The sequence below is a fragment of the Perognathus longimembris genome, chromosome 4 (genome assembly GCF_023159225.1).
Source record: "Perognathus longimembris pacificus isolate PPM17 chromosome 4, ASM2315922v1, whole genome shotgun sequence".
NCBI lineage: Eukaryota > Metazoa > Chordata > Mammalia > Rodentia > Heteromyidae > Perognathus > Perognathus longimembris.
This window is the reverse complement of record NC_063164.1, coordinates 30,233,990-30,258,700: the sequence shown is the minus strand read 5'-3', so window position 1 is coordinate 30,258,700 and position 24,711 is coordinate 30,233,990. Positions and strand designations below refer to the sequence as shown.

At 36.4% G+C, this 24,711-nt stretch overlaps 1 protein-coding gene across 3 annotated transcripts; it reads right to left on the bottom strand.

The window, feature by feature from the left end:
- Positions 1-1,551: 1,551 nt before the first annotated feature.
- On the bottom strand, positions 1,552-24,685 carry Tyw5 (tRNA-yW synthesizing protein 5). 3 transcript variants are annotated; one of them, XM_048345018.1, is made up of 8 exons: positions 24,470-24,685; positions 18,202-18,356; positions 13,206-13,275; positions 10,103-10,147; positions 8,735-8,872; positions 6,762-6,849; positions 6,034-6,150; positions 1,552-2,791 (listed from the first exon to the last, which is right to left on the bottom strand). In XM_048345018.1, the coding sequence occupies exons 1-8, from the start codon at positions 24,545-24,547 to the stop codon at positions 2,535-2,537; spliced, it is 948 nt and encodes a 315-aa protein (XP_048200975.1). In that variant the 5' UTR covers positions 24,548-24,685; the 3' UTR covers positions 1,552-2,534. The 3 variants fall into 3 exon arrangements, with proteins under 3 accessions (XP_048200975.1, XP_048200977.1, XP_048200976.1); XM_048345020.1 differs by having other exon boundaries at positions 18,264-18,356; positions 24,470-24,486; XM_048345019.1 differs by lacking the exon at positions 24,470-24,685 and having other exon boundaries at positions 18,221-18,355.
- Between the last annotated feature and the right edge of the window lie 26 nt (positions 24,686-24,711).

Here is a 24,711-nt window from a genome sequence, read left to right as displayed (position 1 = left end):
AACACCTCAGATTAAAAATGAAAAGATAACTACACTATTATTTTTAAAGTGTGTCTTCAGAGGACCAAAAATGAAATAATTCAAAACTGCAGCTTTGTCTTCCTAGTGATTCAGACACCTCTAAGTGACAACACTAATAGTGGTTTGTGTATCCTTGCAAAACCATGTAAATAAGTTTTCACAGAGCATACTTTCATTTTAACCAAATGGCAGCATAGCTTCAAGCTTTCTGCATAATTGGACAAGTTTTATGCCAGTACATATAACTCTCCCTCACTCTTGGCTATTTTTTTTTTTTGTTGTTCTGCCATGTACTCAATTTATTTTGAATCTTTGTGTATACTAGGGGGGGAAAAATCCCTTGTGTATCAGACCAAGTATCTATTCAGAAGGGAAAGTAATCACTAATACAGTCATCACTGCAATCCAGTTTTTAATCACAACCATCTTTGCAATCTGGGATGATTATATTATTGAATATTTCTTTCAGCAACAAAAGCAAAGATTTTGAATCCCTGAGGTGTTGCAGTTAATATTCATTTTCCCTTAGCATAGAAATAAAAGATAATATAATTAAAAATTATGACCAGGAAAATAATTTTAAAACTTCCCAAAGGATTCATGTCTAGCTTTCTAGATACAATGTCTTAAGTGGAGTTACCACAAATTTCTCAGCAAAGGAATATAATGGAATAGATTCACTAGCACTAGTCATCAACTATATACATACACTTAATTATATATATTCTTGTACTTTATTTGTAGTAGCCCTGTGATGTATGTATTGTGTTTTAAAGGAGAAAACACACTTCACAGGTTATTTAATTTGCTTAAGACCTAGTTTGTTTCCCATCAGTCAAAATATTCAGTAGACCAGTTTTGTTTTACTTCCAAGTTTTCTACATGACTTTGGGTTTATACTTTGCACTATTTCCTTTACTGCCTAAGGAAAAAAACAAGGAAAATTTATTAAAATTGACTATAAACAATGTGCAAAGGAAGAGGGATATTGTCTTTTTCCTTCCTGAAGTGAAAGGATCACTGAAGTCCTTTGCTTAGCCTAAGAAGCAACCAAAGATCAAAATACGAGAATTAGATTTTCCCACCTGTTGATCTCATTAACTTAGCATCTCTTAAGATGCTCAGAAAAGTCAGAATGTTTTATATACTTTTCCCTGTTTGTCTACTGTGGTTTACTTTTTATGCTTGAATTAATTCATCTCTAAATACAGGACATGAGTAAATAGATTATCTTCACTAGAGAAAATTATTCCATAATCTAGATGTACCAACTCAATGTATATAACTTTAGATGGGAACATTTATATTCAGTAAATATATTTGGTCTTTATTGACAGTGTAATACAATTACTAGGTGCAAAATAATAGTGGGTACAATGGGGCTCATTCTCTTCAATGACAATACTAAGATCTCTCTTTTAAAACATTTTATTTTTTCCTTTTATAGTACTGGAATTTGAATTCAGGGGTTTTGGCTAAGTATTTCTTTTATAAAGGGAAAAAGGTAGGTGATGATTTAGCAGAGAGAGCTTCAAACTAAAACCAGTTTACTTTCTAACATTCAAAACCAACAAGAAAACCAGGAAGAAACATGATCAGATTAAAACATGTTATGGACAAGTCAGAAAGAGTCATCTAAACCACTGTAATCAAATCTGATTCTCACTCCTAATTATGTATCAAAACACCCTGCAAGGTTTATTAGGTATCTAAACCAAACCCCAAATATGATTCAAAAATCTACCCAGAAGTTGACACCTAGGCATCCTAATCTAACAACATGTCTCAGACTCTGAATTCTTAGTGTCTACCTTTTTTCTTTTCATAACAGGACCCTGAGTTAAAAAATTAACCATTTGGCTCTATATGTGCTTCACATGCTTCAAAGGAAGATTCTATTTTCTTCCAGCTCTGATAGGCCTAACTGACCTAAGGGTTATTTCAGACCCTTTGCCAAGATGGGCTCAGGGATTTATGAATCCAAGCCCATTAGAATTCTGGGACAACTTCAGATTGACAGGGCCAGTGAAATCCAGCCAGATTCTCCCACTGCATGTAAATGAAGATGTACAAGGCCCCAATTGCTACTGGCAACTATCCATGACCACGAGGGTAGCTAGCCTCAGGATGATGCCAATGCTGTGGCTGAGAAGCAAGCAAAGGGAAAGAACAAAACAAAACAGGTTTTCGGTAACGTTACTGAATCAATGGGTTGGAAATACTGAAGCCTGTTTGATCAGAACATTTCATGCACCATGATTCAGTATAGAGTCTTATTGTTTAAGTGGTACTTGTATTATTTGCATCTTTAAAGCTAAAGTGTAATCTACTGCAATGTTGTTTAAACTTCTAACATTTTATATCAAGTAGAAACAATATAAACACCCCCCTTCATACTTAATCTGAGATTTCTTTCTTTTTAACAAACTGTTTTAAAAATTTATGAATGTTTTCCCAGTACTTGACCTAAATCTTATTGAAATGTTTATTTTCACCACATCCACTTCATTTTCTTATTCAAAGTTCTTGCTGTAGGCTCTGTCTTGGATTTGTAAGACCATTTGCCGTGCATAGAAGTCCCTGTATTCCTCTGGCAAATCAGCCAGTGTTTTTAAGGCTCTGTCCAAGATTTGTGCAGCTCTTGATGCTGCAACAGGATCTTTGTTGCCATAGGTATCTGTTTTATCATAGCATTCAGATGGAAGGTGCTTCCAAAAGACATTCACTCCCACTCCAAACTCTTCAGAAATTACATTATGGAACCATAAAGCTGGAGAAAGTTTTAAAAAACAAGTTAAAAATAAAACCTACAGTTGAAAAAAAAACCCTAAAATGTCACTGAAATATCACGAATTGCATATAGCCAATCTAAGAAATAATTCTTGTAACCAGATCCCTTCCTTAACACACTCTCAGCTTTTAACAGAATCATTTTAACTTTTATGAATTGCCAACCAATTTAAACTGTCAATAGCATAAATCCTTACTTTAAAAAACCTTTAGGAATAGTAATGTTTTTAACTTGAACAACATAAAGTTGTATTTGTTTTGGAGTTTTTTAATTTGAGGCAAGTTTTGGGGATACTTGTTTACGCTTCCTATGTCATAAAACCACATAAAATGTTTACTTATATACACAGAACATTTCAATTATTTAAGGAGTATGTTTGACCTTTTCTGATTCAGCACAGTACTTTTGTTTGTAAAGAATTCCTGTTCAAGCTGCAATTTACTTTCTTGACTGTAAGTGTGCATTCACGGTAGCTCCCTTGGTTTTGTGTTTCTAACACAATCACATCTATTATATGTTCCTTTCAGCTCCTTTACAATATGTACATAAAACTTCAACATATATTTTGATTGTGGAAATGCTTAAAGTTTATCATACACCTAATTATTTTTTATTTCCACTGGGAAGTTCACTTTGTTTTCAATTGAGTATAAACATTTGTAAAATGTAAGTGTTGGAGGAATATTAAGTAACACCACACTGTAACAGATGGAAGACTAATCGTCAAAAACATTTAATCTTGTGAAAGGAAGATTTAAGCTTCACAAACAGTCTAAGAATGCTTGAGGAAAAATGAGAGACTAAAAATATCTTGATTTGCAAAAGTAGTCTTTGGTTTTAATCTTAACTGCACTTTGTTTCAGAATCCTTTTCCCCAGGTTCAGTTTAATAGGTAGAAAAATCTAATTGCTTTGATAAATGTAAACATTAATCTTTTGCTTTTGTGTGGAAATAAAAATTCTTAGAATTCCTGTTTAATTTTCCTTTTTAATAAAAATTTATATAAAATGAGGGACTGGGAATTGTGGCCTAGTGGTAAAGTGCTTGCCTTGAGCAAAAAGGAAGCCAGGGACAGTGTTCAACCCCCAGGACTGGCAAAAACAAAACAAAAACAAAACCAAAAAAAAGAAATATATAAAATGAAAGGAAACTGCATAGCCCTTAACCATGTTGAAGATATGAAAAAATCTAAAAATTTAAATATAATTAAAAAAATAGCAGTGCCCTGAAGACTAAAGTAGTGGCTGTTTGCTACGAACACAAGAAACAACTGAATCCATCAAGTTATTATTAGGACCTTTAGGGATAGAAAGATTAACAAAAACAGTTCCTTGTCCTCAAGATATAATATAGGACCAAATTAGATCGCCATATTTTCATTCTTTATTGATACTTAAAAATTCTGTCACTAAAAAGAGGTATTCATGATTATTAGTATATTGAGCTATGGGAAATATAACTATGCAAATGAAAATTTTTTGTGCATTCCTTTACTCTTAGTTTTAATTATCAATTACAGATATTAATTTGATTATCACTGTGGTTGCTGACAACATGGACATTTTATACACATCCAAACTAATGCTTATTTCTTAAAGAAATTCCAAACATTAATTCTGTGTACAGAAAACTAATGTACACAACAGTATCACAGCTGTATATGTTGATATTTAATAAACTCTCTACAAAATGTTAATATTAAAATGTTACTATTAAGCGGTAATGCACTGTATAGTGATAGCGAATGTATTCTGAAAAATAGTTTTCTCACTGTGGAATTATCAAAAATAAACTCGCACACCTAATCCTAGGGCTCCATCATACAAACTTGTCTAGTAGGTACAATAATTATAGCACAATGGAAACTATATAAACAAATCTCAATACAGAAAAGCTACAATAAGATAAGTCCTAAAACATAAGAAAGGATACCCTGCATAGGGTACCTACCATGAATGGAGCCTTTGGGACTGCTGAGTAATGTAAAGGCATAGGAAGTCACTGTACACTACAATATGCTCCCTTTCTCCTCTCCCTTATCCTTTTTTCTTTTTCCTTTCCTTTACTTCCCCTTCCAATCTTCTCTCCCATCCCTTTTCCTTCCAACTCCCATAGACTTCACAATTACTGCATACTTACACTATACTTATGTCACTAAAATATTCCCCAATAATAACAATCTTAGTTTACTATAACCTTTTTCTTTATGAACTTCTGTATTTTTTAAAAAACCTTTTTGACTAATAGCAAGACTCCAACACTTTGCAACTATATGAATATATTTCTCTAAATCTTTTTTCTAAGCTTTTTTTTCTATTTTTAAATGGCTTTTTTTTCACCTTTTAAACATTTTTGTAAAAACTAAGATACATACAGGATGAGGATGACTGAGTTTCACTGCTCTTTCCTCTCCATCTTGTTCATCTAGCAGGTTTTCAGACACAGAAAGCAGACATCTGCTTTGATAACTAATAGCTTACAGAATACTTCCAGAATAACCCGTCTAGAAGACTGTTTTCCAGGTACTATAAAAACAAAAGAGCTGGGTACTGGTAGCTCATGCTTGGAATCCTAGCTACTCAAGATGCTGAGACCTGGAAGATGGCAGTTTGAAGCCATCCTAGGCAGAGAAGTTTCTGAGATTTAATTTCTTACTAAACAGCAAAATGCTCTAGTTGGAGGCATGGCTCAAGTGGTAGAGCTGTGATGAAGAAAGCTGAGCAAGAGCTGGAGGCCCAGAGTTCAAGCAACAGCACCAGCATATGTACACAAAAATGTAAGTACAAGCAATTGAAAATAACAAACATCTACTATAATAGATGCAGAAATTAATTATGTAGTTTATGGTCATTATCAAATGCTATATTCTATACACAGCTCTATGTGCTACACTTTTGTGACTGGCAGCTACTAAATTTAGTTATAGCAGTATCTCCACAAGCATATGAATAATGTTTTGTGCTATGTTATGATGGCTTATGTTATACAAAGTTTTCAGTTTCATTATCATCTTATGAGGATACTGTTATGTGATCTGTCATTGACTGTATCATTGTTAATACAGTGCACTACTGTAGTAAGTTGCTCTTGAAAAATAAGACTTAAGAACCAAGAACAGAATTATGTATAAAATCACATAAAAGATGAGTGATAGAATACAGATTTTATAAACGTATTTATGAAATGAAGCCTCATTTACAAATGAGGCCTAGAAATCTTACCAGGAATGAATAACACATCACCAGCTTCAAGGGAACATTCATACCTTCTGGCCTGGGAAAACAGTGGGTATTTAGCCAAGTCTGGGTTATCTATATTCAGCACTTTTGACTTAGAACCTAAGGAATTAAAAAAACAAAAAATTCTTAAAAAGTTTGAATTAATTTAGCATTAAAAAATTATAAATATAAACTTGAAAATTCATCCAATTTACTCACTTTTTGAGAACAAAGACTATTCTAAGATCCAGGACAGTTTTCAATAACCTACTCTTGAGGTTCTGGGTGATGTTTAACACTCATGTAAGTGAAATAACCTGAAAATCTCACTCTCCACAGAGTGCATATATATCACACATTCAATGAAAAACATACTTTTAACCAGGAGGAAATGGTTTAAGATGTTTGTTCCCTATGTGAATAAGCAGTCATCAAAAGGAGTAACTGAGCTGAGTGCTGGTGGTTCATACCTATAATCCTAGCTACTCAGGAGCCTGAGATCTGAGGAAAGTGAAGCAGGTCCTTGAGACTCTCATCTCCAATGAACCACCAAAAATGCAAGAAGTGGAGGTGCGGTTCAAGTGGGAGAGTGCTAGCCTTGAGCAAAAGAGCTTAGGGACAGTGCTCAGGCCCCGACTTCAAGCTCCAGGACTGCCACTAATAATAAAAATAATAATGAGTAACTCTAACTGAATAGGATTTAGAAATATAAACTTTAAAATAAGGCATACCTGATAAATATAAATACTGGGCATCTCGAGGACTGAATAATACAACACGCTTTTTCCCTGTCACTTGTATTAAGAAGTTATCCATTACCTAGAGACCGATAAAGCGTATGAGTAAGCAGTATCTACAAGTCAGACAAACAGCCAATAATACCTTAGTTAACTATAATCCTTTTCCCATCTTTGAGACATTGTCTATGTTACCCAAGTTGGCCTTGAACTCAAACTTTTTGTCTTAGCCTCTTGAGTAGCTAGGATTATAGATATGTGCCACTGTGCTCACCTTACACCCTATTCTTTCACAAAACTCAGCACTACCTAAAATTACTAGCTATGTTCTAATTTAATAATGAAAAATATGAAGTCCACATACAATTATGAGTTTATTAAAGTCGTTTTTGTAATGCTTTCTTAAAAAGGGAAGAACTGCTAAATAAAGAAAACTATTAACCCTTGCTCCACCACTCACTTAATGAAGTAAGGACAATTAAGATTACTTGAGGATCTCCTTCATAATATTTACATACTTAGCTATCAAGGAATTGAAAACCAACTCTAGAGAACTTATTAAAATACTGATCCAACTTCTGCTAAACTCTAATTCTATACCAATCATAACTTAATTATAGGTATTGTGATTATAAAATTATTTGTATAGGAATATGACCTGACAATATAATTTCTAATGGACTAATCTTAACTTATCCTGTGTATTCAAGAGTACAAGTTGTTGGTATAGATTGTAAAAAGTGTTAAAAGGAGAAGCTATGTTACTCTCAGCTAAAGAATTAAGATATACACTGGACAAGATATGATTATCCATAAATCATTATTTCTGGAGAATTACTCCTGTTAGCTCTGACCCTTGTATAAGCCATAGTTATATAATTATAACTAGTACACCTTTTACAGAAAAGCTCTATATCTTATTTTCTATTATAACTCAAGGTAAAGGGGAAACTAAAAATTTAAAACATAGTCATAAAATACAGTCTAAGATATACAAGTCAACACATAATTTTCTCATCCTACCATTCATGTAAGACCTAAAAAAGAAAAATTCCTCTTTTATTTAGTTACTGTAATAATAAAATCCTCTTGAGGTCTTTAAATAAATTATGAAACACACACACACACATACATATATACATACAACATATATAAAACCTAAGAATTTGAACCGGTTCATTAAAAAAATACTTTTAACTGGGGGCGGAGGAAAGGGATAGCACACCTTTTAATCTCAGCTCTTAGAAAGCTGAAGCAGGAGGATGACAAGTTCCAGGCCAGTATGGACTATACAATAAAAATCTGTCTCAAAAGAATAGCTATTAAAAATTTGAAAAATGTCTTTTATCTTTGAAAATCTGTTAAATTTATTTAGATTCCTATTTCTTTACCTCTCAACAGTAAACTATACATAACAATATTTACATCTATATATATTTTAGCCAAGAAAATTATAACCCCATATTCAAGATGGTAATTCTACACATTCTGCTGCTCTACAAATACAGAAGAATTTGATGTTCGCAAGACAGCCAAATACTCTCAAATTCTTCAAATTGGAAATAGTTCTTGATAAGCTTCTGCCTTTCTCCTAAGTTGAGGTGGCCAGAGTCCTGTGTATCACTTACACATGCTTTTATCACAAGCAAACACTCAATATTTTCCCTGTTCCATCTGTAGTTATTTATCATAAGCCAGAAACAACCACTTCACAAAATTCACATGATCATAAATCAAGAACAAGATTACAGAGGAACGTAAATGTGAGAAACTAAGAAGACTTTGCGATTAGCCAAATAATTTACTTGCCTACCACTGTTTTACTCAGTGCCTATTTTTAAAACTCAGTGTTTGAACAAATTATACATAAAAGATGTTCAAAGCAGCTTATTAAATTGAAACCATGAATGTTAAATCAACAAACATTAAGGATCTATTGATTCAGATTTATCAGTTATGTAGCCTACATCATAGTGCGTCCAAAGTTGTAATCCAGGTGAACTAATTCGAAAAACACTGGAAAAGAACTGCTCTTCTCTGAAGAACTTTGGAAACTTAATATCTCCTTCTAATGAAGGGAACTGCTTCCGCATATCTGCAACATCCTATATTAAAAGAAATAAAAATAAATAACTAGATAAAATATAAGATAGAGAAAGAATTTTAATATACTTAAAATTAGCATAATGCTTATTCTACCTATAGCTGCCAGACTAAATAATATTAAGGAAGAAAGGGCAAATATTTGTTCAGTACTTTAAGATACTCTGTGACCATCTATGAACACAGGATCTTTCCAATGCAGGAAGAGATAATAATCAGGTTACAGAGTCAACAGTAACATTTATAATCTCAATATACTTCATTACCAAAAAGTTCCCCTTACTTTAAGCAAGATTTATACAATTGTCAACCACTCTAGTGTAACCATATTTTGGCTCTGAATACATGTTAAAGATAAGATCGTGAATGATTTAGGAATTTTTCTTTTTACTTTTTTTGGCGGGGTGCCTGTCCTGGGGCTTGAACTCTGGGCCTAGGTCCTGTCCCTGACCTGTTTTGCCTAAGGCTAATGGTCTTCCACTTGCGCTACAGCTCCACTTTTGGCTTTTTTGGTAGTTTATTGGAAATAAGAGTCTCATGGACTTTCCTGCCTGGACTGGCTTTGAACTGTGATCCTTAGATCTCAGCCAGGATTCTGAGTAGCTAGGATTAAAATGTGAGCCCAGCACTCAGCATCATTCAGGATTTTTATTATATTTTTCTTATTAAATGAACATTTAAAAGTATATATATAACATATATGGTGGGATTTCTTATGTATTGTATGTATTATAAATATTATTGATGATGTGGGATTATATATATATGTATATATATATATATTATATCTACATGGGATATCTGAATGTATAAAACTTAAATGACCTGAAAACTAATAAGACTCCATAATCCTACCCAAGTGTAAGTAATTACTTTTCTATACTCACACTTCTTATAGAGGGGCACAAATCATTTGAGAAAAGAAGAGGAGTAGACCAGTGACGTACTAATCAGTGAGTATAAAACATTAAACTGAAGGCACACTCATTTAGTTTTAAATCCACAATTCTTTTTTTTTTTTTTTCGCCATTCCTAGGGCTTGGACTCAGGGCCTGAGCACTGTCCCTGGCTTCTTTTTGCTCATGGCTAGCACTCTACGTCTTGAGCCACAGTGCCACTTCCGTCCTTTTCTGTTTATGTGGTGCTGAGGAATCAAACCCAAGACTTCATGCATGCTAGGCAAGCACTCTACCACTAAACCACATTCCCAGCCCTAAATCCACAATTCTTACCTTTCTAGGATCTTCTCCAAGTGACCGTAAATAGTATTTCTCATCCTTAAACGAAAAATAAAAGCAGCATTTATTATTTAAATAAAATTTAAATGAATGTTAAAAAATTCATTAAAAAATATTAAGAGAGAATGAAGAAAGTAACTCTTAAAATCTGTCCTGCTAAAAGTCCTTTTCTAACTAGTACAGTTATTTTATCCTTTCTACTAATGCTCTCTGGTGGCCATAAGAAGTAATGTTTCTAAATGTTGCGTACCACAGACTGATTCCACAAAACATTAAGTAAAATAAAGTCTGAAGGCAACACTACACACATACCCGCATCTAAGGCCATGATGGTTAATTCAGCCTTATAGTCCAAATTATTGAGACACTTTTAACAATGTCTTAACACTTAATAAAAAGACTGCTTTTTGTCAACAATACACTTATGTATAGGAAAAGATAAATACAATGCCTCCACCTTTGAACAATGTTTTATAAACTTAGAGCACTATATTTTATTAGGTCAGCCTACCCTCAACAAAATAATTCTCAAGCCAAATCCTTAAGAATCAGTTTGTGTATGAATTAGAAATGCATCACTTCAATGCAGTAAAATTAAAATGAATACTCTTAAAAACTATCATTCGTACTTGACTGAGTAGCTAGCTAACAAGAGAACTGGTTTCTAGCACTGCAAAAATCAAAAGCATCCACTGTTGCCTGAATGTGCTTGAGAATTAGAGACCTAACATAGCAGAGAGAGGCCATTCCACTCCAGAATTCTGCCTCTTCGAAACCAATATGGGCTGTCTTAAACTTCAAAGTGTTTTACCTTAAAACATAATTTTGTCATCATCAACCTTACTGAACTCTCACTCTACATATTTGAGTACAATATTAGAGATATTATGTGTGTTTATTACTCTCTAAAAACAGGCCTTGATAGTTTACTATCAGCTTTAATGTTTCAGGATTTACAAAAACACATCTGTACACCGGATAGAGATGAACTGCTTAGATTCCCTTTCAAGGAAGGACTCATTGCTTAACTGAAGTGTGTGATTAACTGAAGGCTACCAGCTGTTCACTGTTCACTTTAAGTTCACCTTAGCATTTATACCAAGAGAAGTCCAACCAATGACTGACCAAAATAGTAAAGGGGATAGACATGGCCACCCAAGCAGAACTCCTCTGCCGAGTCTACCGAGGGATTCACAGTCAGCTGGAAGGACTGTCAGGTGCGCACTTGTGTCTCAGGGATTCCCCTAAGGAATTCTGCTTCCTCCTCTTTTCTTACACAGGCAGTACTCCCTAAAACACATTTCCAGATGACTGAGCTGACAATCCATGTATATCTTGTTTGTATACTTCTATGATTTTCAGATTTCATCCGATATCTAGCCTGTACTTTTTTTTGTTCTCCTTTTATTCTTTTTTTTCTATTTGTTTTGTTTTATGAGACAAGGTCTCATTACGCAGCCCAACCTAGACTAGAACTCATAAACCTCCTACTTTGGTTTTCAAGTGCTGGGATTACTGACATGTGTCTCCACTACTAGCCTGTTTGCTTGTTTATTTATGTATGTATTTATTTACTTAGTGCCTGTCCTGAGCCTTGAACTCAGGGCCTGGGTTCAGCTTCTTGAGCTTTTTTACTCACAGGCTAGCAGTCTGCCACTTGAACCACAACTCCACTTCTGGCTTTTTGGTGGTTAATTGGAGGTAAGAGTCTCATGGACTTTCCTGCCTGGATTGGCTTCAAACCAAATCTCTGCCTCCTGAGTAGCGAGGATTACAGACTTGAGCCACTAGCACCCAGGTGCTTTTTAACTTTATTTTTAAAAATTTTGGTGGTGCTGGGATCAAACCAAAATCCTTGTGCATGCTATACAAGTGCTTTATCACTGAGCTAGGTCTCCAGTCTTCTATCTTTTCTGCTTCATGATTATTTTACGCTGTGCCACTCATTACCCTCAGACAGAAAAATTCCGAAGGGCAACAATATACATATACAATATACAGAGGTTAAGAGTTCTCAGGTAAACCTCACCGGGATCAGTTTTAAAAGATATTACACTCATAATACAGAATTTCAGATCTCCAAAGTTTGTGAAGTTCTTGGCAGTAACGAAGTATAACCACTGGCTGAAACTAAAACTTAAATCAATCTGCACAGCTGGTTCAAATGCAGACAATAGCTTCATTCTAAGCTTTAGTTTGAAATATGGTTTTGAAACAAGACAGTGAATTTTTTAAAAAGACATAAATAAATTTCAATGCTTTATCTCTAGATACTTAAATTGAATCATTTAAAGCTGGACTATGACATTCTTTTTATTTAATCTTGAATCAATATTATAGCAAATACATAAAAGTTAATAACAAAATATGGAAAGAGATTAATTTAAGGAGGAAAATTTCCATCAATATTCAAATTTGGCATATTAGATAAAAATATTTTCAAAAGAAGTAGCATTAATAACACTTAATGTTTCTGTGTGTTAGACACACTGCTAAGCACTTCATAAATTTTATGCAGTCAATGCTCAAAAACCCTTATGATGTACTATTATTGTCTCCAATTCATAGATGAGTATTTTCAAAGCACAGAAAAGATAATATGGCCAAAGTGTGAGAGCTAGTAAATAGCAGAGCTGGATTCTATATTATATCAAACCAAATCTTAAGAATGGCCATCACAGGCTGAATTCTTGAGTATGCAAAGATCTTTTATAAGAAAATCCACTTATAGATATTAATGCTTTCTGGAAAAATGTAAACACAGGTGGACAGGCCTATAATCCTAGCTACTCGAGGGGCTGAACTGGAAGGATCACAGTTTGAGACCAGCCCAGGCAAAAAAGTATACAAGACACTATCTCAACCAATAAAATGCTAAGCATGGAGATATGTGTTTATAGTAACAACTATACAGGAATTATAAATAGGAAGATCACCGTCTAGACAAGCCCAGGCAAAATGTAAGACCCTATTTGAAAAATAACTAAAGCAGAAAGGGCTGGAGGTATGACTCAAGTGGTAGAACTCTTGCTCAGCAAGTACAAAGCCTTGAGTACAAACCCCAGTACAAACAATAACAAAAAAGCTAGAATGTTACCTCTGATATGAAGAATTCATCATGCTTTGCTTCAGCAGCCCTCTGAACTAACTTGTCAAAAGGTAAAGTTCTGAAATAAACATAAAAATTCTTACACTTGGCAACTGTAGATCAACTAATAATATAATCACTACACACACACACACACACACACACACACATACACACAGACTCATTGCAGCTGGGTTATCATCTGCATTACAATACTGATAGCTTTTCTTGTAACCTATGATGAGGAATTCTCAGTTTTTAAAGTCCATTTAAATAGTATGTCTATTTGACCTAAGTTATCTGAAATTTTTAAAGAATTTTAGATTAATGGTATAGATGGATCACTATAGGTCAATATCCTTCTATCCTGTTACTAACAGAAAAACGTTGCTAAGGCATCTGATTACCTTTGGAAATATACAAAATTCTAGGCTCTGCTACCTGTTTTCAAGTGTCATAAAGCAAATCATGTGATGAATTGAATATCTAGTGTTACACTGGAAAGGAAGTAGGCAAATGGTCCAATGAAGTCAAGCCCCAACCCTATAATTCCTACTTTCTGGCATGATACCGGAACACTGCACTCACATAGCCACACATTCTTGTTAAGACTTCTGAAAATAGCTTAAGAATTCTAGTAAAGTCATCAATTCTTATTCTGCCAAATTTCTGCTTCAAAGAAACCTATCTCCAAAGGCTAGACACTTCAGAAATTTCCTGTAGACCATATTCTTTTTTTTTTTTTTGGCCAGTCCTGGGCCTTGGACTTCCCGCTCAAGGCTAGCACTCTGCCACCTGAGCCACAGAGCCCCTTCTGGCCGTTTTCCATATATGTGGTGCTGGGGACTCGAACCGAGAGCTTCATGTGTAGGAGGCAAGCACTCTTGCCACTAGGCCATATTCCCAGCCCCTGTAGACCATATTCTTGAGAGTTATCTTTTCTCCAGTTCTTGTCCCATCTTTTCAACTTTCTAGACTCAGAAGTATTTCACAGTCTATGAAGACACCACCAAGGAAGTCCTCAAAAGCTTTTCCTCTGCTCCCTAACTGAACACCTGCAATTTTTGAGTCTTATTAGAAAATGTGAACTTTGTGTGAGGGAGATGGGAAGCAGACGGTCCTCTCTGAGATGACTTGGGATGAGCTTACTTTCTCCTGGCACTGGGTAAAAATAAACGTGTAAGCCTAGCTGTGATACCAGGCAACACTGTTCACAATAAAAGTACTTCCTGGTTAGTGAACTATATCTGCACAAGAAGTTATGTGAGTGGCCTAAAATAACAAGAGGATTATTAGGATTAAATATAGGAAGCAGAGAATGTAGCTTTCCAGTATGCTATATAACTCATAATTAAGATATGCTCCTTGGAGAAACCTAGAAACTGTGTTCATCAGCTGGGTTTTTTTAGGGGTGGGGGAGGGGCCAGTGGTAGGGCTTGAATTCAGGGTCTGGGCTCTGTCCCTGAGCAATTTTTGCTCAAGGCTAGCACTTTACCACTTTGTCCACAGTGCCACTTCCGTTTATCTGGTGGTTAATTGGAGCTAAGAGTCTCACAGACTTTCCTGCCAGGGCTGGCTTAGAACAATGACTCTCAGATCTCAGCCTCCTGAGAGTAGCAAGGATTACAGGTATGAGCCATCAGCACCTGGATCAAGGGCTATTTTAAAACAATTGATTGTTGGGGACCATTTATCTAAGCTCTGGTACATTTCAGAACTACCTCTATAGTCCTTGTCCCCTTACAAGTCATCAACTGGTAAATAAAAAAATGGCCCTTGGGCTTATATAAAGATTCCTAGTAAAATCAACCTGTTCATATACTACCTTATATTCTTCTGAAGAGTTAAGTGAATCTGATCAAGGTTATGGACTAATGGGCCCTAGTGTGAATGTCCATCTGAATCCAGAAGGTAGTGCTGAGGGAGAGTGAGCACTGCAGGAATTGAAAAGGGGAGTCTACAATCTATATACACTAACACAAAGATCCAAGTCTCCTACTCCAGTTTCTCACTGATTACACCAACAAATTACTTAACATCATCCAACTCAATATTTTCCATCTCAGGCATCATCATGTACACAACTTTCTTTCCTATCAAAGCATCTTTGAAGAGTGTGAACCAGTAGGAAGGCTTCTATATGGCCCAGAACTACATGTATAATTGGTATAACTGCCCAGGTTTACCTTATTTAGTAGGGAGGACACAGAAGTATTTCAAAATCTTAAAAAAAAAAAAAAAACTAGGGAAGAATATTAAGGATGCACAAGCAAATAAAGTAGGGCAGGCCAAAGAAGCAGAATTGGGATGTTGCTAGAAATCTCCCCTTAGGTAGTAGTACCATCATAGCTTCTATGAATCACTAGTCCCCAGGGAGGGCAGGAAATGAGGAATATAAGCTGGGAAGTTCCTTGGCTTAACTGTTATTAAAGAACCATGTGACTGGGTTAGCATACAGACCAAAGGAGTCAGTACTGAAAAAGGGTTATCATGGAGTCTGGAGAATCAGGCAAATTTGAGTATAAATCCTGGATTCTATGCCTTTAAATTGCATCTTTGGGTATATGACAATATTTTAAAAACTTTGCTTTCAAATCTGTAAAATCATAAAGCTACATCACAGACTGTCTTGTGTTTTAAATTAGAATGTTTGGCACAGTGCCTGATATACTGTAAGTGTTCAGGAAGGACAGATGTTGTGGTTAGTAACAATGATAACATACCCTCAGCAGCATATAAGCAATCGTCAACAGTATAAGAACATAAGAAGAAAGGCCTTTCAGTGTCCAGCTTCCCATTTTGGAATGACTTCTTTACAAAATCCAGATCAGGATTAATGATAGTGTTACAAATAAGGAGAGGAAGATGATGACAGAGTTGCATGATGTGATAGGTTAAAACAGAAAAGTAAAATTTATGTTTACAACTTTTATACTATGAATCTTATGATACTAACAGCATTCTTTCACTACCCAATTCTTTTGTTGATAGTATCCATTGGGCTTGAACCCAGAGCCTACACATTATCCCTGAGCTTTTGCACTCAAGGCTAGCATTCTACCACTTTGAAGCCATATAGCCACTTCCAGTCTTCTGGTGGTTAACTGGAGATAAAGAGTCTGGTGGGCTTTCCTGCCTGGGCTAGCTTCAAAAGGGATCTCAGCCTCCTCAGTAGTTAGCACTACAGGTGTGAGCCACTGGTGCCACAAGGGATCTCAGCCTCCTCAGTAGTTAGCACTACAGGTGTGAGCCACTGGTGCCACTGGCAGTTAATACTTTTTAATGCACTAAAGGGGAAAGAAGCTTCACACTGAAATGATTTAACAGTGTATGTGTCTGCAGAATTTACTTCCTAGTATCTCTGGTTTAATGACCTCCTCTTTCTGGTGGCTTACTAAATGCTATAAAGAATTAAACCAGAGGCTGGGAATATAGCCTAGTGGCAAGAGAGCTTGCCTCGTACACATGAAGCCCTGGTTCAATTCCCCTGCACCAGATATATGGAAAAGGCCAGAAGAGGCGCTGTGGCTCAAGTGGCAGAGTGCTGGCCTTGAGCAAAACGAAGCCAGGGACAGTGCTCAAGCCCCAGGATTGCCAAAAAAAAAAAGAATTAAACCTACTGTTTATGACAGCAGTAATTTTTCAGTTTTTTGTAGTGCCAGTGAAAGGTTTTGAGGGAGCTATCATAGAAGCTATAACACAATATATGTTTGAAAAGCTTAATACATAAGAAAACATCAAGGCAATTCAAGATTAAGTTTTATTATGGCATTAAATACTGGAAAATAAACATCATTAACTACAGCTGAAAAACACTCATCACTCCAACACTTTCTTCCACTTTTTTGACTTAATAAGAAGTGAAAAGTTCATATACTTGGAAAACCTTACAGCAATTATATTTAATTCATGGCCTATTAAAAACCCAAACTATGAGTATTCAGAGCACTGAAACTGAGAAGTGCTTTGGCAGCTGCTACAGAAACTTGGGAAATTCTAATGAGAAAGGAACAAACAGCTCTGGACACTGGAAACTGTTTAGCTCGTCTCTAAAGTGAAGCCTCTGGGTAACTGTGTGGTTTCTCAGTAGATTTAATTTGCTGGGAACTGGCATCTTGGAAGTTATTTGTTTTTCAATTTAACATTTTTAGCAAATATCATGGAAATAAATAGCATATGAAATCTGCAACATGAAGTTAAACTTTTCAAGTTTGGATATTCAGAAATTTTTGACTACCTCATACATTTGTATGAGATTCCACAATATAAAATAGCAAGTCTGAGAGAAATGAAAGGTATTCCACTATTATTTCAACAAGAGAAAATTACACACAATTAAGTCTTAAAAAGCTGTGCCTAATTTAATGAAAGATAGCTGGTCCTATATTTCTAGAAAGGGCAGATACATAAAACAAGTGCCTGTTAGAAAGTATTCTATACCAGGTAAGTTACTAATGGGATAGGATCAATCAATCAAGCACTGAATGAATATAGCACACCCAATCACAAATCTAATTCTAGTTCTTGAAGCTTTCTTTCATGGATCCAAAGATATTAGGCATAAATATATATATATATATATATATATATATATATGCCATTCCTGGGCCTTGGACTCAGGGCCTGAGCACTGTCCCTGGCTTCTTTTTGCTCAAGGCTAGCACTCTGCCACTTGACCCACAGGGCCACTTCTGGCCATTGTCTATATATGTGGTGCTGGGGAATCGAACTCAGGGCTTCATGTGTAGGAGGCAAGCACTCTTGCCACTAGGCCATATTCCCAGCCCCATAAAAATATTTTTTGGAAATGTCTTTGTACAATTATGTAAACTTGGAATTCTTGTCTTTTAAAAGCCATTCTCAGAAAAAGAAGTCAGTAAGCATGATTATATAAACTAGCCAAAAGTTGAAATGCCATATGGTCTTTGCATAATAATGTAAAAATATTTTTAAAGTTTTTAAAAAGTTATTTGCATCTCAAAAAGTAAACCTCAGAAGAAGATACCTATATACAAAGTTCTTACTAATGAAGTCCATCTGTGCAACTGTAGAAACATGAATTTTTACTTCTTTTGTCCCTCCAACTTGGCTTAGGTAATCCACTGTCCATTTGCTTGTGCATGACCCCAAATCAATTCCTTCCAACACAAGTGGTTTTCTCTGCAAAGAAAAAATAAACAACAACAAATTATGTGTGTGTGTGAAAAACAACACAACATTGGGAGTTGTATCTGGTAACAGGGATAAATTTTGATTCTTGATACCAAGATGTTCAAACTCAAAGCTTTTAACTAAAATGGGAAGAGGATCCATGTAATATACTTTGTACAAAATTTTATCACAGGAAAATAAGAACAGGAGTATCAATAGACAAGAAAAATCCAAATATTAAAATTATTTTCATCTTATCTACAATAAAAATCTAAAAGCTATATTCTAAGTCAAACATTTTTGTAATTTTATAGTAACAAAATAGTCTTAATACTATCCAGACTTCTAAAAACATTGCAAGAGCACTCCAAAGAATTTCTCTATCAGTTCTACTCTGATTTGCCAACTACTGGTATTTTATCCTATTTGCTTTATCATTTGCTTTCCTACAATTTTCAGCCAGGGAAATATTGCCAACATCATGCTCCTCTTTCTCTAAAGACTTGAGTGTACTTTCAGGAAACATTCTCTTCCATAACCACAGAGTGGTTATCAAAATGTTTCACATTGAGTTAAATACTATTATGCAATCTACAGTCCTCTTCAGATTTCATTAACTGCCCCAGTAATTTTCTTTAGTTATTTGTTCTCCAGGCCTAGAATTCAGACTAAGTGGCTACACTGCATTCAGTTATCATGTCGTGCTATTTTTTTTTGGGGGGGGGGTCCTGGGGGTTTCAACTCAGGGCCTGGGCACTGTCCCTGAGCCTCTTTGTGCTCAAGGCTAGCACTCTGCCACAGCACCACTTCTGGCTCTTTTAAGTAGTTTATATAAAAGTCTCATTGGGAACTTTTCTGCCCAGGCTAGCTTGAAACCATGATCCTCAGATCTCAGCCTCTAGAACAGCTAGGATTACAGGTGTGAGCCACCGGCCCACACATGGGCCTGGCCCATGTCTCTTTTAATCTGGTATTTTTCCTGTTTTTTGCCTCCCATATCTCACATTAAAAAAAAAAAAAAGTAGTTGCACAAAGAGGTTATAATTCTATATGTCAATGACATGAGAATTTTGAACCCCCAGGTCAGTTATTTTGATCAATGCTCTTCAAATTGAGTTTATCAGAACTTTCTTCATGATTAGACTCATGCTTAGATTCATTTTGCAGAAGGAATGTATTACAGAAAGAATGTAGTGGTCATCCTGGAGCACATCAGGTGGCAACTGGTATTATAGTCTACCATCTGAGATGCTGATGTTAACTATAACTCTGACCTGAAATAAGTGCTGCTATAGTGGTACAAGATACAGTGATTTTTTTAATTCTATTTTTTTGAACTTCTACATTTATTACTTGACACCATAATGTCAAAAGTTGACCTCTGAGGTCTCCATTCATTAATTTTATGCTTGAATTATTAAATCTAAGGATATGATTTTGCTTAAGACTCACTCCGCAGCCCAAGCTAGCCTCCAACTCCCTATCCTTTTGTTCCTGCCTTCTTAGTTCTAGGCTTACAGATGTGTACCACTATGTTCATCCTTAATAATGCAATTTTTTTTTTCGGCCAGTCCTGGGGCTTGGACTCAGGGCCTGAGCACTGTCCCTGGCTTTTTTTTGCTCAAAGCTAGCACTCTGCCACTTAAGCCACAGTGCCACTTCTGGCTGTTTTCTGTATATGTGGTGCTGGGGAATCGAACCCAGGGCCTCATGTATACGAGGCAGGCACTCTTGCCACTAGGCCATATCCCCAGCCCTAATAATGCAATTTTGATGTTCTAATTATCTCATATTTAGTTAGCCAGGTACCGTTAGGTTGATTGCTTTTTTAAACTTTAGCCTTTTTAAACTGAATACCCTCTTACTTTACAGTGAAATAACAGAATCTGGTATTCTTCTGTATTTTCTCTGCTTTAAGTAGCTCTAATTTCCTCTAAATGGGGAATGTGTGACTGAATATCATTACTTCTACTTATTCAGCAGTCAGATCTAAGAAATTCATGTGTGCACAACCTTAAACAAAACACAGCCATGTATGCATACACATATGTACAAATATTTAATGCATGAGTCATATTTCAATGTGAACTCTAGTTTTATTATTATATATTTGTATTTTTTCTCCAATAGTGAGAACCCTAATTCCCACCATCCTCAATATTTAATAATCTGAAAAGTCCAAGAATAAACAAAGTATTTTCAGAATTGTCAGATCATGCCACTGTAAAAAGTAACTCTAACCAGGCAATGGTGGCTCATATCTATAATCGTAGCTATTTAGGAAGCTGAGTTTGGAAGCTGTAGTTTGAAGCCAGATAGGGAAAGAACTCTTATCTCTAATTAACCAGAAAAAAAAGCCAGAAGTGGGGTTGTGATAAGACCACTAACATTGAGCAAAAACGTTCACGGACAGTGCCCGGGCCCTGAGTTCAAGCCCTAGAACCGATACTTGTATATGTATGCATGCGTGCGCACGCACGTGCACACACACAGAGCAACTCCTCCACTAACTGGTATTCAGTCAGTCTGCCGTCCACCCCCTCCCCTGCCCCCATACCTTTATTCTGGTGCCAGCCCTGGGGCTTGAATTTTTGGCTTGGGCACTGTTGCTGAAGTTTTTGTGATAAAGGCTACCACTTTATCACTTGAGCCACAGCTACACTTCTGGCCTTTTTGGTAGTTAATTGGAGATTTCTTACAAGCTTTACTGCCTGGGCTGGCTTCAAGCCACAATCCTCAGATCTCAGCCTCCTACTTAGCTAGGATTACAGGCATAAACCACCAGTAGTTCAGGATATACAATCAATCAAAGTGCTATGTTAAAATAGTGTATTAGGTTGCTGCTTCCCCTCCTCTTAATATAGTTTCATTTGTTACTTTGTTTTCTAATTTAAGGTTTTATTATTTAAAATTCTCATGTTTGTTGATTATTTATTCAGGCATAGAAATAACCATTGTTACATATTTAAGTTTCTTAACCTGTGTTTCTTGCCTGCTATGTGCTCAAAAACGTATTATCCCGCCCTTTCATGTAAAAAGTGGCTTGCTTTATTTTCTTCGATAACTTGTTTCTTGTAAAGTACAAAAATATGCTTTAGAAATTCCTACTATCAGGTCAGATATCTCCTTTATTCTTTTCTTTTTTAACTGCTGTTTAATATAGTGTAAGAAGGCAATTATGTATTCAATCACTCTGCTATGTAGTTAGTTATTCAGGTTATTTCAATAATTCTAAGTTCAACATTTTTGGAGAAATACTTTCAGAGATAACTGTGAAATGAAATTTGCTAAGTCATAAACTAAATATACGACGTACTTTTATTCATTTCTGCCAAAAGATTTAAATCACTCGGCATAAAACATTAAAACAGCAGCTTCTCCATAGCTTCACCAATAGCTTATCTTCAAAGCTTCATAACTTTTGCCAATATGTGAGGTAAGAAACAGTATCTGTGTGGCTTTAGTGTCTCCTAAAGGTGATTATCCTTTTCAAACAATTAAATGTTCCCCCCCCCCTCCAATTAATACTCGGGTTTGGCCTTTTCCCTGCCCCTACTCCCTCCTTTTAAAAGTTCTTTGTAAGACAAGGACTTTTTACAATCCTTTATGAGATCTACATTGCAAATACTTTCCTCCCATTTGTTATTTCAACTTTGTTTACATTGTTGTCATGCAAAATTTTCAGATACTCAGAATGCAACTTTTTACAATACCTGAAGTTTGAGTCATGGTTAGAAAGGTTTCCAATAGACCTAGATTATAGAAGAATTTACTGTTCAAATACTTGCGTGATTTCATTTTCTTACATTTTTAATATACTTGTTCATTGCTGTATATGGCATATATATTTTCTAAATGTCAAGAAAGCACCATTAAAGCAGTGAAACTACTTTGTGTGACAATGTAAGTGTCTACGCAAAATGAACTTTCTAAGTCCACAGAAAATGCACAACACCAATAGTGAACTCTGAACTATCCGACTGAGTAAAAATTGTGTCAATGTAGGCTCATCGATTTTGAAATATATGCCATTCTTATGAGAAAATGGTAATAAAGGAGACTATATATTTGTGAAGAGAGAAAGTATATGAGAAATCCCTACCATCTGCTCAATTTTGGTGTGAAGCCAGAATTATTAAAACAATAGAACATATTAAAATCTTTTTTTTTTTTTTTTTGCCAGTCCTGGGCCTTGGACTCAGGGCCTGAGCACTGTCCCTGGCTTCCTTTTGCTCAAGGCTAGCACTGGGCCACTTGAGCCCCAGCGCCACTTGTGGCCGTTTTCCATACATGTGGTACTGGGGAACTGAACCCAGGGCTTCATGTATAGGAGGCAAGCTCTCTTGCCACTGGGCCATATTCCCAGCCCTAAAATCATATTTTTGACCCAATGATTTTTGAAATGTCATGTTCACACATATTCAATCTCCATCCTGAAAAAAAAAAGAGAGTGTCATTTTTGGACTTGGGTTTTTTGGGTTTTTTTGCCAGTCCTGGGCTTGAACTCTGGGCCTGGATGCTGTACCTGAGCTCCTTCTACCACCTGAGCTACAGAGCCACTTTGGGCTTTTTCTAGTGTCTGGAGATAAAAGTTTCATGGACTTCCCTACATAGGCTGGCTTCTAATGATCCTCAGATCTCAGCCTTCTGAGTAGCTAGGATTACAGGTGTGAGCCACCAGCACCTCGAAGTGTTAAACTTATTAATAAAGTTTTTGTTGTTGTTGTTGTTATAGAAAATGGAGTTTAGCTCAAGTGGTAGAGCACTATTAACCTTGAACAAAATAGCCAAGCGAGGGCACAAGGCCCAGAGTTCAAGCCCCAGTACTGGCACCAACAAGGGAAAGAAAAATTTTAAAAGACTTTTACTAAAAATAGTACAGACATATAAAATGTTAGAACAAAAGAGCATTAAGTAAAAAGTAAAGTTCTGCTGTCTTTATGCTGTCTCCAAAGATATGCCTAAGGTATGAACAAGTTCTTTTATATATTTCAGACACTGGAATATTGAATATGAAACATATGTACCAGTGCTGCCAGACTTTTTACTTTTTATTTCTCTGATTTGTCTATTCATGCATATCTATCATACTTAGAATTAATGATACAATTTGTAGAACAGGTTAAAAACCAAACAGGTATTTCTTTTCTCTTTCCTTCCATTTTGTTATTAATTTTTGGTCTTACTATAAGCACAAAATGTTGTAATTTCACACTTTACAAAATTTAGCAACACTTCCACATATATTATGTCTGAACAGAGAAGACTAAGTTACAAAATGCCATTGCTGTGCATCTTACAAAACACATCCATGTGTAGAATTCAGTCTTCTCAACACTGTCCTGTAGCGCTGATACTGCATCACTATCATTCCTGAAATGGGACTTGAGAGCCAAAGCAACCCATCTAGGACTAGTACTGAAAACAAGCGAAGGTTTGAATCATCTCCAGCGGGTTTTGTAACAAAAGAAAAATATGCTCATCGCTGGCTTGTAATCCTCAGACCACTCTTACAGATGTGTACATCAACAAAGAAAACCGCTTATTTTCTTTTTTGGTCGTCGTTTGTCTGCTTGCTTTTCGTCCGTTAGTTTAACCTTACAGTTTTTTCCCCTTTAAATGCCTGCTTCTTACTCTTTTTCCCTGAAGTGGTTTAAAACACAAAGTTCTCCTCTGGGTTTCCGTGAGTTTTCTTATTAAAAAAAAAAAACCTAAAATATTCTAAAGTCTGAACTCAGGCAAGGTTAGAATCCAAGATCAACGAAGTTTTGGGGGAGATTTCCACACAGGTGGACTGCGGGGAGGAGGGGTGGGGGCTCCCGCACTCAACTTCAGAAAACCCTGCAGAAAAGAAGCCGGCGGGGCTCTTGACAGAGTTCCCAGCAAGGCTGTTTTTAGGAGTACAGTGCTTACTTAGGACAAAACGCTTCCCGCACTCATCCAGCTGCCAGCAACGTGGAGCATTTCTCCAGGACTTCAGGACCTATCCGTCACCTGCCGCTGGCTCTCCCCACCCGCTTCTCAACCCAGGTCTCAGGAAACCCCGTTCCGAGCCGCCGGAAAGCGGTGCCAGCGGCCGTCCTCCTGCCTCTCGCGGCGGTGAGGCCCGCGAAGAGCCTCACCTGTGGATACAGATGCTGCAAGAACTGCTCCCGCGAAACATCCCGCAGCCGGGGTACGGGGCGGCGCTCGCCCGCCATGGCCGCGCTCGCTCAGGCTTCCTCGGAAGGCTTCGGACCTTCGGCGCCTGCGCGTTCGTCTGCGACCGCTCCGTTCAGCAACACGATCCCGGGAAGAAAAGGTCCGCGCGGTCCGGGAACGCTAGAGGGCAGCTGGTTCCGATGGCGAGGCGGGGCAGCCCTGA

What these genes read in the sequence shown, in the direction of transcription:
- Tyw5 (XM_048345018.1), bottom strand. Translation starts at nt 24,547, where the DNA reads ATGGCGGGCGAGCGCCGCCCCGTACCCCGGCTGCGGGATGTTTCGCGG. An exon ending in TGCAGCATCTGTATCCACAG is followed by an intron (nt 18,357 to 24,469) that starts GTGAGGCTCTTC and finishes TTTTCTTTGCAG; the next exon opens with AGAAAACCACTTGTGTTGGA. An exon ending in CCAGTATTTATATTTATCAG is followed by an intron (nt 6,151 to 6,761) that starts GTATGCCTTATT and finishes TTAATTCCTTAG; the next exon opens with GTTCTAAGTCAAAAGTGCTG.